At 40.4% G+C, this 16,240-nt stretch overlaps 1 protein-coding gene across 3 annotated transcripts in view; it reads left to right on the forward strand.

The window, feature by feature from the left end:
- The window catches only part of PLEKHH2 (pleckstrin homology, MyTH4 and FERM domain containing H2), a 78,296-nt gene extending 62,391 nt beyond the window's left edge, over window positions 1-15,905 (forward strand). For 2 of the 3 annotated variants that reach the window (XM_081156250.1, XM_081156251.1), the window contains exons 25-30: window positions 4,710-4,851; window positions 6,550-6,695; window positions 7,843-7,972; window positions 8,694-8,780; window positions 12,260-12,397; window positions 13,793-15,905. In XM_081156250.1, the coding sequence (XP_081012376.1) occupies window positions 4,710-4,851; window positions 6,550-6,695; window positions 7,843-7,972; window positions 8,694-8,780; window positions 12,260-12,397; window positions 13,793-13,978 (829 nt within the window). In that variant the 3' untranslated portion in view covers window positions 13,979-15,905. Of the gene's footprint in view, window positions 1-4,709; window positions 4,852-6,549; window positions 6,696-7,842; window positions 7,973-8,693; window positions 8,781-12,259; window positions 12,398-13,792 lie in introns of those variants that run through there. The other variant, XM_081156252.1, reaches the window with a different exon arrangement.
- Window positions 15,906-16,240: the final 335 nt, after the last annotated feature.

Below are 16,240 nucleotides of genomic sequence, written 5' to 3' on the forward strand. Positions count from 1 at the left end.
TAAATACCATCTTCCATGTATTAGCAGAAAGTGACACTTAATAAACAGTGTTCACTGACCAGGTCATATTAACTATACAAAAAAAAAAGTTATTGTGCTGGTTTTATTTAGGTCTTATACCCTATAAAATCAGGAATCTGAAATATCAGACCAAGAACCTGGAGGAATTATTGGTGTTGCATTGACTTCTTTCCAAGGCCTATTTTTGGAATGCAAGAAGTAAAGACACTAATATAATATAAATAATGTATTGGCCTTTGATCCAGTTCAGGATTTCTTCTTCTAATAACCTATCCCCCAGAAACACCCACATAAGTGGGCAAGAGTATTCCAGCATTTCCCAGAATCTTCTTTGTCATATATTTTTAGATTAGTAAAAAATAAGTGTTTTGGGGAGGGGGTGAGAGGGACTTATAGCATATTGATTACTAGGGGAACTGTTAAATAAATATGTGCATTCATATTTCGGGCTCCACTTTTACAGTCTGCACCAAAGAGCCCACGCTGTTTGAACAGGCTCCTTTGGTGTGGATAATGGTGGTTGTGCGCCATTGGAGCTTCTCTACTCGGGCTCATGGGCAAGAGTTCTGAGTACAGTACCCAAGAAGGTGACTGTTAAGCTTTGGTATCCAAGGTTTAAAAATTATGCTTTTCTAGAGATAAGCAAGATTACTTAGATAATGGAAATCTAATAGGCCCTACTTCTGGAGCGACCTGTTTCCTCGGATGACAGCCTTTATGTGGGGCCCTTTGGTGACTGGAAGAAGAGCAGGATGGAAGACTCGGAGCTTCCAGATGGTGGTTTTAGTTCTGTGATCACTGGAGCAGTAATTTTCAACATGTGGGCCCTGGACCTAAACTTCAGCATCACATGGAAACACAATAAGAATACAAATTATTAAGGGGCACGTCAGCCTCCGTGAGTCCGAATCTCTGGAGTGAGACCCAGGCGTCTGTGTTCTCGCGGTCCTGCAGCTGGCTCTGATACATGCTGGCTTCTGAGAAGCGCTGGCCTGGGGTCCACACTGCTGCCCCGTGTCTTCTTGATCTTACCTGGAGAGGGAGCCAGCCCCTGACCTGATGTGCTGTACATCATCACGTAGAATAGGTTCAAGAATTCTTGTTTGCTTTCGTTGGCACTAAATGGAATTACTTTCATGACAGTGGCTTTGACATCAGAAAAAAAGCAACTCAACCAAAAGGTTTAATTTTTAACAGAAGTCTGACACGCTGAATAGCCCCAGCTCTGAGAAAGTACAACATTTCTAAATATGGTCTTGCTTTGCGTGTGTGTAGAAACAGCTTAGACAACGAGCCCTAGTTTCCAGTGGCACAGTCGGGAGGGGAGCCGGCTGTGGCCTATCATGCCAGCCCCGGACTAGCACCCCTGTAATAAAAACTGAAATGCCAGCTTTTCATCATGGAATTTTCACTTATATTTAGGAATGTAAGTTATGGCCTTTTCATTATTTAGATTCAGAGGTTAAAGATCTAATTAATAGATTTAAAACTTGTTCGCATAGATGACCATTTGTAAACTAATGTTTAAATTCTATTCATATTTAGGCTGCTTATTTAATTTGGTTTCTTGCTGTGTATTTGACATCGCAAGGTCAAGGCATGTTTTTAAGCAAACACATCTGGCAAGGATCCTTCCCTAAAGAGGTCAGCTCTTCCTTACCCCTTGTTGAAATCAAAGATCATTTTCAGTAGTCCTCTGTCCTTATTTTCTGGAGCACAGCTTAACATTCCTGTCTCTGCCACCTTTAGCTGACTGTAAGAGTGCCTATATCCATTTGCTCCTAAGCCAAGAAGCATCTTGACAGTTCATCTAATTTATCCCATTTTTTCCAGCAATGATAACACCAAAAAAATTCCAGCATGAAGAGAGTCTTATAATTCTAAATACCCCTAGAGAAGAATGCTAATAATAATAACCAACACTTAGCATTTATCACACACTAGGCCCTGTGCTGAGCTCTTTGTATGTCTCATCTTATATAATCCCAACAGCATTATTATCATCTCCATCTCATAGATCAGGAAACTGAGGCTTTAGAGAGTTAAGTCATTTGCCCAGGGCTACAAAAAGGGGATCTTTCAGGCTTTTTTGACAAAGAAGTCCCATATTTAGCAGTCCCCACTACCATTCATTTATCCATTCATGCAGTGAACATCTGTTCCGTGTCTGCCAGGGCCGGGCCTTGTTGAAGCCCTGGGATTCAAAGGTAAATAGAGTTTCCCCACTCTTTAGAACTCTGCAGTGTGCAGGGAGAGACAGGTACGACATCTTAGCAATGTGATGAATGCTGTGCCAGGGCCAGCACGGCAGGGTAGTGAACATGGGCTCTGGAAAGACACTGCCTGGGTTAGAATCCCGGTTCCCCCTCTCACTGTGTGGCTTTGAGCAAGTCACTTACCATCTCTCTGCCTCAGATGCCCTCTACGAGAAATGGAGATGAAAACAGTACCTCCTCTAGGGTTGTCTGAAGGACTAAATGTCGGCAAAGGCAAAGCCCTTGGATCAGAGTCAGCCACACAGTTAATGCCCCCATATGTACAAGCTGTGGTGGGAACAGAGAGGAGGCTTCAGAGGGCTGCCGTCTGAGCAGGTGACGTGAGCGGTGGCCGTTGAGGCAGGAAGAGGACAGGGAAGGGGGTCACAGCTGCAGTTCAGTGGAGTGTCATCAGCAGGCCGCGGTGGGCAGAGGAGGGAAGGGGCGTGGAGAGCGAAGGCAGGCTCAGCAAGTGTGCAGGATGAGACCAGAGGCGGCAGGGAATGGGTGCTCCGAGGAATGAAGTGTGCAGCCGGTTGGAGCGCCCTGCTGCATTGGGAGCAGTGTACACGCACGCAGGGGGCCTGGGCCACGCGGAGATGTCACTTCCACCCCGCAGTACTCAGCTCCCTGGTGTCAAGCGAGGAGACGACATTGGGGGAGTCCCCTGCTAGCTCACGCGCCCTGCCTGCTGTGGGAGGGGCCCCCTTCTCTGCTTCAGGCCCCGTCGGGACTGGGGAACTAACTGGGCATCCCCGGAGAGGCGCAGAGCACAGTCTCCTGGCGCCTTTCCTATTCAAGGTCCGTGGATTTGAGTTTCTGGCTCCTTGGTCATTTTTGTGACTTTTTAGTCTTTCTCCACATTCTCTCCAAGTCACTGTGTAATTGTCAGAGTCCGAACTGTTTCATTAGGGGCTTAAGCCTATGATTCCTGCATGTCGTATTTCTAGATAAGTGTCTGGGATTGTTTTTCCTTTTTTTGCTTCTAGTGGCTCATTTTCCTTCCCAGGTTCAATTTCATTCGCACGCCAGAAGTGATGGAAATGTATGGTAGAGCTCTTCTTGCCTGTAGCCATTTGTACATTTGGTCCCCCCCAGGGTTCTCCTGCAAACCTTTATGGAGAACGATCTCGTGGTAGCACTTAGCTAAACCCTCGTGGGTTACGGTGGGGAATAGCCCTTAACGTAAGTGGAGGCAGTAAGCTATGTACAAAAATGTTAGTGGCCGGGAGGGAGAGCTTTCCTTTCAGCGTTATCCTCTGTCTCATATCACTTTGCTAACATCATTTTGAGTTTAGAATCTATTTCTGTTACGCAGCCAGATTCTTCTACCAGTTAACAGTCAGTCATCGTGCAGTTACAGATCAAAATAGGGCTTAGGATTTATGTTTTCAAGAAGCCACTCTGAATGAGCGCCCAGGACAGTGATTCTTGAGCTGGGGTGAGTGGAAAGAATTTTCAGAATCGTGGGGAAGAGCTTTTCAAAGTACAACCCCCCCCCCCAAGCCATGGTTCCTCTGCGATCCTGACCTGCGCCCTCTCAGCCCCTGCTATTTGAGATTATTACTGCGAGAGACACTGTACCTGATGGCAGTGTGGCCTCTCCCTCAAGTGTGTAGGGAGCAAAAGGCTGAAAATTCAGTTAGAGCCGGTGGGCACACACCTAACAAATGCTGGGTCTAAATCTTTCCCTGCCACTGCGTTGTCATGACAACCTTAAAGTGTGCCAAGGTGTTGCCTACCCACTGCCCTGTCACGCCATCTGCAGCTCCCCATGCCTGATCTGCAGCCTGGAGTCAGCCCAGAGGCCTCGCACACAGAGCAGCAGCACAGTGGATTAATCAAGAGGTCACTGAATTGATGAAGAACCAGGCAGGCAAAAGCCATGTCGTATCTCAGCTAATAACATGTAAACCACTGTTGAGCTCCTAAAGCTGCTTATGAGAATGTGCCAAACAAAAGTCAAAACACTGAAATGCACAAATACTCTCTTTTAGATTCCCAGGGTAAACTACCCCCCTCCAACTTGATGTTGATTTTGAATTGAAACCTTTATTTTCTGTTCCCTGGTGTGTCCGAGGTATGTAGGAAATGTGAGTGTTTTGCAAATTGAGTTTATACAGCCCATTGATGAAGGGTCATTTCATTCCCCGAAAGAAAGGGCATATTTAATTTCACTCAGTGTCTTATTTCCTGCTTCAGTGACACTTCAAGATTTGGTATTTCACGGCATAAAAAATAGCATTGAAGGGTTCCTCAACCTCAGCCTCAAAGCAGGTTTCCTCAGTTGCTGAAAGTGGATAGAACAGAAGCTGAAGTCATTAACCGAGAGGAACGATCTAAGCACGTACCATGTAGAGAACTATGTTAGAACAACTCTTTCTTCCTTTGTAAGAATTCCCTCTGATGAAGAATCCCCTCTGTTTTTTACAGACTATATTTCTCCATGCAAGCTCGTGGAGAGACCGATAGAGAAAAGTTGCTGTTAATGTATCAGACAAATGACCAAATAATAAATGGACTTTTCCCTCTGAACAAGGACCTGGCATTAGAGATGGCGGCTCTCTTAGCTCAGGTAACTTCTGTGTTATATGGAGTAATATTTTGTAAAGATAAAATACTAATTGCAACGGTGACTTAACTAGTAAAACAATATATACCTTTAGTAATTCTTTAAATTCACTTTGCCGTGATTAACACCCCAGCAGTCACAGGCAGTATAATTGCGGTTTGCCTCCAGATCGCTCCCGGCCGCAGCGTGCGGCACGGGATTCCGTGAAGGGGGCCCAGCTGCTATGGTCTTGCACGTTTACCCCCCGGCTTCGCGGTTAGCAGAGGGGCTTGATGAGCGTGGAGCTGTGGGGCTGAGCTGCCCTGCTGACTTCGCCCTCTAATCTACTAGGAGCCAGTCTTTTAGCTGAAGCACTTTCTTTTATTACCTGGTGTGTCGATCAGGATTAAGTTCGGACTTCTGTGAAAACACACCCATGCAAAGTAATGGCGACAATTGAAATAGAAGTGTCCTTGTCTCTCACAGAGGTAGGCATGCGGGCGCCTCTCCAGAGCCATCGGGGCAGGGCCTTTATCCTGCCCTCCCTTCCGCTGTCCCCGGCGTCAGCCTCCTGTCCCCGAGGTCTGCCCGAGCTCCAGCTGCTGTATCGGTGCTCCAGGCATCAGAACGGAGCAGGGGCCGCAGGAGGCCCTGTCCTCCGCCTTGGAGCATTTCCCAGCGGCTACGGAGGACAGTCCCGCATGTCTCTCTGGCCAAAACTCAGCCCACGGCCTTGCCAGCCTGGAGGAGACACTGGAGGATGTGGTCTCGCGTGGGCAGCGGTGAGCCCAGATAAGGTCAGGGTTTTTATGGCGCGGAAGGAAGGGGAGAACGGTCGGGAGAGGCAGCCCAGCCCTGCCACGCCCGAGTGTGCACGCATCAACTGAGGAGAACCGCCGTCCCGCGTCGGCTCCGGGCTTCTCGCTGCACAGCGTCCCAGGACACCTCCCGCGCGCGCTTCGTTTTTTCCGCCGCCTGTGCCAGCGATCCCCAGATCTTTTTTCTCCAGTTCACACTTTCACAGGCTCCCTGGACTCACCGCGTCAGGAACGGACCAGTCACGTTCCCTTTTCTTTTTGGATTTGACACTTACGTGGGGGCCTAAGCGGAGCAGTGGCCCCGTGAAGATGCAGAGTGTGAAGGGAGACAGGGATGAGTACAGGACATTCATGGAGAAAATCTAGGAAAAGGGAACGAGAGAGAGTTCTTGTTCCCCTGCATCCCGTAAAGACCCTTCGGAAGTTCAAGTAACACTTTTTTTGAGATTTCTCTTAGCTTTGTAACATTTTTGTCCTTCATTTTTAACTTCTATTTGCCTTATTATTGTCAATTAAAATGGTCCCTTACAAATGAAAATTTTTCCTGTGCTGTAACAGGCAGTAGAGTGGTGTGGCCTTTAGCAGATACTACTAGACGGTGATGTTAACCTAGGGTGCTTGGTGTAGAAATGGAACTGGCATGTTTAAGTTACGGATTTTTTCAAAACTAGCAGTCAAATGGAATTTAGATTTTAATAATAATACTTACATCTGATTATAAATTCCATAAGCACACAATCATGACAAGTAGATTTATATATTATATGTAATTATATGTTATTATATAATTATATGTAATTATATATTCTATTGTAAAGAATGTTTAGAAAGAATAAAACTGATTTTCTTTTTTTTAAACTCTTTTCAGTACCCTGTGTTTTCTCTTTTTTGGATTTCCAATTAGGTGGAGATTGGAGATTTTGAAAGACCTTTTTCAACTCCAGCAGGGCATGTTACTAATCAGTGCAAAGCAAACCAAACTCTAAAACAAGTCATAGAGAAATTTTACCCTAAAAGGTATAGAGATGACTCCTCTGAAGAACAGGTAAGGTAAGGAACCTCTTGTAACTCTTTTTTTTTCTTTTCTAAATATATATTGATTTCAGAGAGAGGAAGGGAAAGGGAGAGAGAGTTGAAACATCAATGATGAGAGAATCATCATCGATCGGCTGCCTCCCGCATGCCCCCGACTGGGAATCCAGCCTCGATCTCCTGGATCCTAGGTCGATGCTCAGCTGCTGAGCCACGCCTGGCTCTAAAGGCAGAGTCACATTTGTTCTTTGGTGATATTTTAAAGATGAAAAAAATTGTACATGGCCTTTTTGGAGGACTTTTTAATAGTGGTATTCCATTATGAACAAATTGTTATAAAAATAAACTATTGTCTTACACAAGATGTTTTTAAGATAAAGTTTTAAATTAAACTCAACTAACTTGGAGTTTTGAATTTTGAGAGCATATAAATAAAAGCTGTTACTCAGAGGGAGGGCGAGAATAGGGTTGTGAAGAGATTGACCAAAGCACTTATAAACATATATGCACAGCCCACAGACACAGACAATAGACAGGGGAAGAACTGGGGAGAGGGGGGAGGTGGGGCAGAAGGGAGGTAAAAGGGAGGAAATGGGGGACACCTGTAATTCTTTCAATAATAAAATAAATTTAAAAAGAAAAGCTACAGTTTAAAAATTAGAGGAAATCCAGTTCACTATGAGTTTTTCCAAAATAGGAACATCTGAGATCAGTCTCTTGTCTGTGTAGAATAAGTGGTTTTTAAATTTTCCCTGCATCCAGCATCTCTCCAAGCCAGGACTGGCAGTACCTAAAATTCCAGTTAGGGATTCATTCTTTGTCTCAACTTCTTGTACTTTTCTTTAAAAATGAAAGTTATTCCCATGAGAAATTACCTTTTAAACTAATTTACACTAAGGTTTGATGGTAGCTAATGAGATTTTTAAAATGTACCCGAAGGGGGTGGGCAGCAGGAAACCGAGGTCATGCTGAGAGCACTGACACTGAGAATTTGGCGAAAGGAACACTGCGGAAAGGACAGGGTAACCGGGGGTTAGGTGAAAACAGCCTCACCCGGTTGCGCCCAGGTATCCCGGTTCTGCCAGGAGTGGCTTAAGGAGAGCTTTATCTTGGGAGGGTGATCCAGTGTTTATGTTTTTGCTTTTATTTTGTTCTTTACTTTTAGGCAGCTTTGCCAGCGACTGTCAACCAGATGGATGGCCCTCCGGGGACACAGTGCTGCTGATTGTGTGCGAATTTATTTGACAGTAGCCAGGAAGTGGCCGTTCTTTGGTGCCAAGTTGTTTCTTGCAAAAGTAAGAAGGTGGGGGGGGATAATTCAGTTCAGTAAAATAAAACAGTGGGAACAGTAACTCCAGGTTTATAGGTTCCGTGTTTGAAAGAAAATAAGGAAATTGCCAACAATTTAAAGCAAACTAAGAACAGAGCAGGAAAGCCACCAGCTTCTCTCTCTTCCCCTCTGCTCCACTTCCCCGCCTTAAATCATTTCCTACGCTCATTACGCTCACCCTTAGAGTGAAGGCAGCAGCTGAACTGTTTCTTCTCTTCATTCGTGCATCCCCTCTCTCTCATTTGCTCATTTATTTAGTATTTAATGAGTCCTGTTTGTCAGACACTGAGCTAATAAGCTCTAGGGGATACATAAGCTTGTGGTTTCAGATGGGCTGTACTCACGCTTCCAGGAACTCACAGCCCAGTGTTGCAACAGGCCTGGGAGCAAACTGCTGGACGGTGACTATGAACAGAGAGCTGCAGGAACACTGAGCGACTAACCAGGCCAGGGAGCAGATTACGGAGCTCATCCAAGCGCACACATTAATAAGGGGAAATTTTGGATCTCAAACCCAGCTTCTTAATATCAGATTCACTGCTCTTTCCATTACGCCACACTGCCTCCTCCCCAGGAGAGATTTTTAATAAGTCGTTGTTTTAAGTGTTTCATTGAATTTAGGCTGAAAAATATTTCTTTACTTTTGCTTAGCATTTATTACATAGTGTATTTTCACCTCTTCTTAGCCCACAACTCCATCATCACTTGGAAGTACTTTCCTGTGGCTGGCTATACATGAGGATGGTTTAAGCATCTTAGAATACAACTCCATGGTAAGAGTAAACCCTAAAGTTTTGCATTGAATCAACTATTTCCATTGCTCAGCATACTGTAAACAAAAGGTAATGATATCTTAATCTGATTGATTTTCTTCCTAATACGATATAATGAATAGTCATTTTACAAATATACAACTATGGTTACAATTTAATCTTTTAAAACAAGACTAGACAGACTGTGTACAGGCATGCCTCAGAGATATAGCAGTTTGGTTCCAGGCCACTGCAGTGAAGCGAGTATCACAATAAAGCAAGTTGCACACATTTTTTGGTTTCCTAGTGCATATAAAAGTTATGTTTACACTATACTGTAGTCTACTAAGTATGCAATAGCATTATATCTGAAAAAAAAAAAACCCAAAACCAATGTACATACTTTAATTAAAAAATACTTTAGCCCAGCCGGGCGTGGCTCAGCGGTTGAGCGTCAACCTAGGATCCAGGCGATCAGGGTTCGATTCCTGATCAGGGCACATGCCCAAGTTGCGGGCTGCAGCTGATCAGTGACTCTCATCATTGATGTTTCTATGTCTCTCTTTCTCCCTCTCCTTTCCTCTCTCTGAAATCAATAAAGATATATTTAAAAAAAAAATACTTTATTGCTAAAAAATGCCAACCGTCACCGAAGCCTTTCATAATCTTTTGCTGGTGGAGGACCTTACCTTCAGTTTGTAAAAAACACGGTATCTGCAAAGCGCAATAAACCGAAGCACAATAAAACAAGGTATGCCTGTACTGTGTATGAGAAAAATACTAAGATACCATGACTAAATTGCAATCATAGTTGTATTTGTAAAATGACTATTCATTTATAATGTTAGGAAGATTGCCTGCGATGTAAAATGAAAAGATAACATTAAAATAGAAACTTTAGTTATCAAAGTTTAAGTTCAGTTTCACTAAGGCTTCTATAACAAGTTCTGTAATTTCCTGTAATATCACTTATCAGTTCACTTGTACCTGTACAGTGTCTTAGACCTTTATTTGTGATTAAATATAAAGTCAAACTATGCTTTCCATGTGTTCATTTATTTACCTCATATGTATCATATTACATAGTAAAAAAAATTTATTTTATTTTATTTTTTAACCTGGTGGGCAGGAGTTGCTAAATTTTACCTGGTAGGTATAGTGGGCTTTCCTAACTGTGGATAGTCAGTGATCACTGAGAATTTTTTGGAAACCAAACTATTTTTGAGTGTTATAGTAACTGTTTCTCCATATAATTGCCAAAAACAACAGCGTTTTTTGAAGGAGTTTATGCATTTGAATGCCTTATAGTTCTTGAATGAATAACTTGAAGATAGATTCTAAAGTCAGTGACTTAAAATCAACAAAAATTTGTATACCAGCATCGAGTTACCTTAGATCCCTAGACCCTGGGAGGTGGACCACAGGCGAGGAAGTAGATGTGTGGGCTGCAGCCCTTGGGCCATTCAGTGCTGGAATGGTCTACTCATTTCTGCAAACTAATCATTAGATGTGCGGATTCCTTTTTGTTTAGGCCATATGTCTTTGAATTATATTTTAAAAATTGTTTTAACAACACATTAGGAAAAATATTTGCTGCATATATGATAAAGGATTGGTATCCTATATAAACATGGATGTCTTAAAAAAACAAGGAAATTATAAACACACTGATAGACAAATGGACCCAGGCAATTCACAGAAGAAATAGTTGTTCAATAAATGTATTTTAAAATGTTAATCTCACTAGTAATCAAATTCCATTTAAAACAGTGAGATTTTACTTTTCACCAGTCAGGTTGGTAGAGATTCAATGGAATGATGATATTCAGTGTTAGCAGGACTGGTGCTGGGAATATAAATGGTTATAACCTTTCTGGAGGAGTTTGGAATTTTTTTTTTTAATTTTTAAATTTTATTTTTGTTTAAAATATTACAGGTGTCCCTTTTTCTCCCCAATGACCCGTTCCACCCCGTCCCATCCCCCTCCCCACCATCCTCCATGTCCTTGGGTTGTGCATATATGCATATAAATTCTTTGGTTACTCTCTCCCCCTCCACCCATCTGCCCTCCTCCATCCCTCTGACATTCATCAGTCTCATCTATGCTTCCATGTCATTGAATCTATTCTGTTCATCAGTTTATTAAGTTCTTTAGATTCCACGTATAAGCGAGATCATGTGATATTTGTATTTCGCTGCCTGGCTTATTTCACTTAGCATAATTTTCTCCAGGTCCATCCATACTGTCCCAAAGGGTACGAGATCCTTCTTCTTTACAGCTGCGTAGTATTCCATGGTGTGAATGTCCCACAGCTTTTTTATCCACTCGTCTACTGATGGGCACTTTAGCTATTGTAAACTGTGCTGCTGTGAACATAGGGGTGCATATATTCTTTCTGATTGGTGTTTCAGGATTCTTAGGGTACATTCCTAGGAGTGGAATCACTGGGTCAAACGGCAGCTCCATTTTTAATTTTTTAAGGAGCCTCCATACTGTTTTCCATAGTGGCTGCCCCAGTCTGCATTCCCACCAGCAGTGTACCAGGTTCCCCTTTCCCCACACCCTCGCCAGCTGGTGTCGTTTGTTGATTTGTTGATGGAGCCATTCTGACAGGTGTGAAGTGATACCTCGTTGTGGTTTTAATTTGCATCTCTCTGTTGATTAGCAACATTGGGCATTTTCTCTTGTGTCTCTTGGCCATCTGTATGTCCTCTTTGGAGAAGTGTCTATTCAGGTCCTTTGCTGGAAATATTCTTAACATTGTCCTTACTTTCTTGAGGTAGCAGTTTCAGCTGTTGAGGTTTATAACCAAATAATTACGTATGTGTATTATGACACGTTGAAAAATGTGCATTGGAGTATTGCTTAAGGTACTAACAAATAATAATGATTTAAATGTTCTGTAATAGGAGTTTAGTTAAATAAAAAATTGTCTATAAAATGATTTTAATTGATGTTATACAAGTATATTTGTTGTCATGAAAAGGTTTTCACAATATGTAGTTAAGTTTTAAAAAAGCAGCATGCATGATACGGTGTTTCTGTTTGTGTAAATCAAAGTCTACATATCAGGGTGAACCATATGGATATGCCAATATTTGACCATATTTGACCTTAAGAAGTGTCAGTTTCATATGGTTCAACCTAATTTATATGTAGATATAGATATAGCTATATCTTGAAGGAAATATACAAAAATATTAACGGTGGCTTTCCACTGGATGCTGGAATATAGATGCTTTTTATTTTCTTCTTGTGTTTTCTCATTTAACTGCAGTGAGGTATTTGCTTTAGAATCAAAATGTATTTTAATTATAAAGGTAAATGATGCCTAAATAAAACTAGTATGCTACTATCTATTTTGGATCACAATAAATGTGACTTTAGGAAAATTTTGCAGTATATCATAATATCAGCATTTAATGGAGATATGTTATTAATCATTTCTCATCTTTCTTTGAAAATAAAGAGTATATAACATATTTACTTCTCTTTGAAGAGGTTAATAGTCAGCTATGTGTACAAGAGTCTAATGACCTTTGGAGGATATCAAGATGACTTCATGATTGTCATTAACAATACACATTCAAAGGACAAACCAACAGAGAAATTACTTTTTGCCATGGCAAAGCCCAAGGTGAGTAGAGGCCTTCCCACCAATCTTTTACGCTAGCTTTTTTTCATACTAAAACATTTATTTGCAAAGACTAAGTTCCAGATGGGGAAACAGACTTCACTTACAGTCAGACAGTCCTAGGTCCAAATTCTGGCTTACCTCATCTTTCTAAAGCCTTGGTTTCTTCATCGAAAAAATGGTATGATGCTACCTATTTTTTGTTTGTTTAAGAATTAAATGAAGTAATTGTAAAGTATTTAGCCCAATTTTTATTATACAGAATGTTCAAAATAAATGGCCTTGATGTAAGTTGTTTCAGGAACTTTATATGCATTGTCTTGTTTACTTGGAGTAATTCACTCTATGGACCCATTAGTGGGAGGATTGAGTTTTATAAAAACCTACTTATTTTTTTACTATTTTGGCAAACTATATAGTTTTAATGTCTCTAACGAAAAGCAATAAATAAAATTACATTCTAACATGTAGTTCCAGTTATTGTAAAAGAATGAGAAACTGATTTTTCTAAAACTTTAACTTAAAATTGTCAACTAAAAGAGTTTACTTTTTTAGAATAAAGCTTTTTTGAAGATGGCAGATGTCTTTCTTAGTTAAATCTATACTTAAGAGAAGGCAGATAGTGGAGAGCATCACAGCATACTCAGCACTCTAGTTTAAATTGTACTAATTTCTTTTCTTTTTTTATATTATTAAAGTATAGTTGACGTACCACATCATATTAGTTTCAGGTACAACACAATGACTGGACACCTGTTTACCTTATGAAGTGATCACCATGATAAGTCTAGTAACCATCTGTCACCTTATAAAATTATAATATTATTAACTGCATTCCCTATGCTGTACATTACATCTTCACGACTTATTATTTTATAACTAGAAGCTTGTAGCTCTCAGTCCCCTTCACCTTTTTCTCTCTTCCAGCCACCCCCCCAGACAGCCATCAGTTTGTTCTCTGTATCTGAGCCTGTTTCTGTTTTATTTGCTTGTTTTGTTTTTTAGATTCTGCATATAAGTGAAATTATATGGCATTTGTCTTTCTCTGCCTGACTTATTTCACTTAGCGCAATACCCTCCAGGTTCATCTTAATTCATATATTCACAAATGTAGCTTTAAGACATAGTTGTACTACTGACACATTTTCTAATATTGCCACTAAATGTGATTGTTTTTAAAGAATCACTCTTTCTGCTGGTTTAAATAATAGAAAATAGGTTTTTATTATCACCTTGATGGCGCTGAACATGTACATACCGCTTTGTTTGATCTGCATAGAAGGGAATGCTGGTAGCCTGGTCACTTGCAAATAGAGACCACCCATAGCTAACTCTTACTTCCTTTTGGAAGTGATGAGAACTTCTCAGGGCATAACAATTCTATTTTTCTTGTTTTAGATTCTTGAAATCACGCTTTTGATCGCCAGTTACATAAACAACTTCCATCAGCAAAAGGCTGTGTTTCACCACCTCTCTGCTCCAGCACTGCTCTCAGCCAGGAACCAGGGACCCCACGCCAGGACAGTGGGAAGCCAGCCCCTTCTCTCCAGCAGCAGACCAACCAAAGGCCCTACTTTACTCTGACAGCGTGGGCGCCTGAACATTCACCCCCCGTCCTCTAAGCAAAGGCTGCAGCAGCTCTAAAGAAGTTTGTTTACATCCTGCCAACATGGCACCCACACACTAATATTCCAGACTTTAAAAATAATGGGGGTTATTTGCTTTTACTTGATTCGTAAATATTCAAATGAATACTAGTAAAACCTAAAACACAAAATTTGCATATACACTGATGTTCTTCTGGATTAAATGGGTTAGAATTTGTAACTTTTTTATCTCCCTTGCTAACAGATACATCATGCAATATGGCTTTTCCCCCCCTCCTTTTAACAAAAATATTCTGGCAATCTTTAGAAAGGGAGATTCCAAACTCTTATTTGGCACACTAGTTGATTATTTGGAAATACTCACTGCCAAAAAACCTAAGTACTGTAATTAAGTGTATTTTAACTCATGTGTTTTGGAAAGAAATAGAGTACACAGTGTAAGAAATAGCTGCAGGGTGGTGCTTATGTATAAATTTTTAGAGCAAGTACAGTAAATCTTCTGGCCCTATGAATCACTGTGTGAGAAAATAGGAGTTAGGTAACCAGAGCCTCCTATGTGGTATTAAGAAGCATACTCCGTTACCTTTTCAGATCAGTAGCGTGTAAAGTTTAAAACAAGACAGTGATTCCTGATACTCCTTGGTTGTCAGCATAGCTTGAGTTTACTGGAATATTGCCCACATATTGCATTTGGTGCTGTGTCATCTTGACCTTGCTTTGTTAAATAATAATACTTTTGAAAACAAAGAGAGTTCTTAAAGCTTTGCCTTACACAGTCCTTTTTCATTGTAATTTGAAGATAAATTCCCAGAAACATATTTATAAGAAAAGAAAAAGTAATATTCATATCAAAGGAGGTAAAATTTCAGTTGAAAGAGCCTAGAAATATATTACTTCACTAGGTTACTACACAAATGGTCAGTACATTCTAGTATGTTTCAGAACAAAGTAATCGGTATTCATGATAAATATGAAACTGTGATAAGACATGAAAATTATAAAATGTTTAATTGCAATAGTAATCATCAGTATACTTAATTTTATTTATGTGTAGAATATTTGTATTTATTTTTTGGACATATATTTATCATTTTGCGTATGGTATTTTTTTAACCAATTTGGGGGGAAAATGTTAGCTGCTGAATTAATTTGTTGGCAGATTATGTTCTTCATGTTTTCTTCTTTGCTGCTTTCTCCCCATGGCAATGTGCTGTTCTCACACTAAGCCTTTCACAAATGTTTTATCCCTTATTAGCATCCCTAGAAAGAGCAGAGCCAAGAAATGCACTGTTCAAGTAAGATGTTGCTTTATTGGTAATGACAAAAAAGAAAAAAACACACCATGGAAATGGATTTCCATTTACTATTTCCCCTAAATCTTTTGAGCCACAACCACTTATTGCATAAGCAAATTAGTTTTTGAGAATAAACTGGTTACCAGTTTGGGATGACTCTCAGGAGACTTTTTGGCTGGGATACAATAGAGTTTTTAAGTTCCCAGAAAAACATTTAAAATCATTAGTTGGTGAGCCAGAGGCTTGGCAGAGCTGTTAAATATGTGTGAGAACTTTATTCCCAGGCAATAGTTAGTTCACCATTGGGTAAGCAACCCCAGGTCTTCTAATTTAAACACGTTGTGAAGGGCTTAGCTTAAACTGTAGTACCCTAGACTCGGCATTAATTTTTGATAGAACAGAGATAAAATATTTTGATGGAAAGAAATCAATTTTCTGTAACTGATGTGAAAATTTTATTTTCTGGGAAATTACTTATATAGACATTTTAAAAATTCAAAGTATGTTATTATGATTGGCTACAAGAGAATAATGTTACATGCTTAATTGTAATATTTGTCTCCTATCATTTTCTTCCCTTTCAATCATAATAAATGATTTACAAAACCCATTTTGAGCGTTATCTTTTGCATAATCCTCAAGAAATACCTAATGTTTTCATTGTCAAAGCTGAGGTGTACTACTAGTGAAAATGGTAGTTATTACCTCTTTCTCTTGCATTCATGCTTTGTCTTCAGTGTTGCTTTGTTTTATCCATATAAAAGGAAGCTGCTTGGGCAAGTTGTAATTTTAATACATATATATGCATATCAACACATATACAATATGTACAAATCATGGGCTTCTCCCATGATTTCATAATAATCCCTTAAGGGAATTTATTTCATGTACATGGGCTGAATGGACTGTGTTCTAAAAATTTATTTTAAATGGTTCTGGGGAGT

This window comes from Miniopterus schreibersii, assembly GCF_964146895.1.
Source record: "Miniopterus schreibersii genome assembly, chromosome: 13".
NCBI classification, from domain to species: domain Eukaryota; kingdom Metazoa; phylum Chordata; class Mammalia; order Chiroptera; family Miniopteridae; genus Miniopterus; species Miniopterus schreibersii.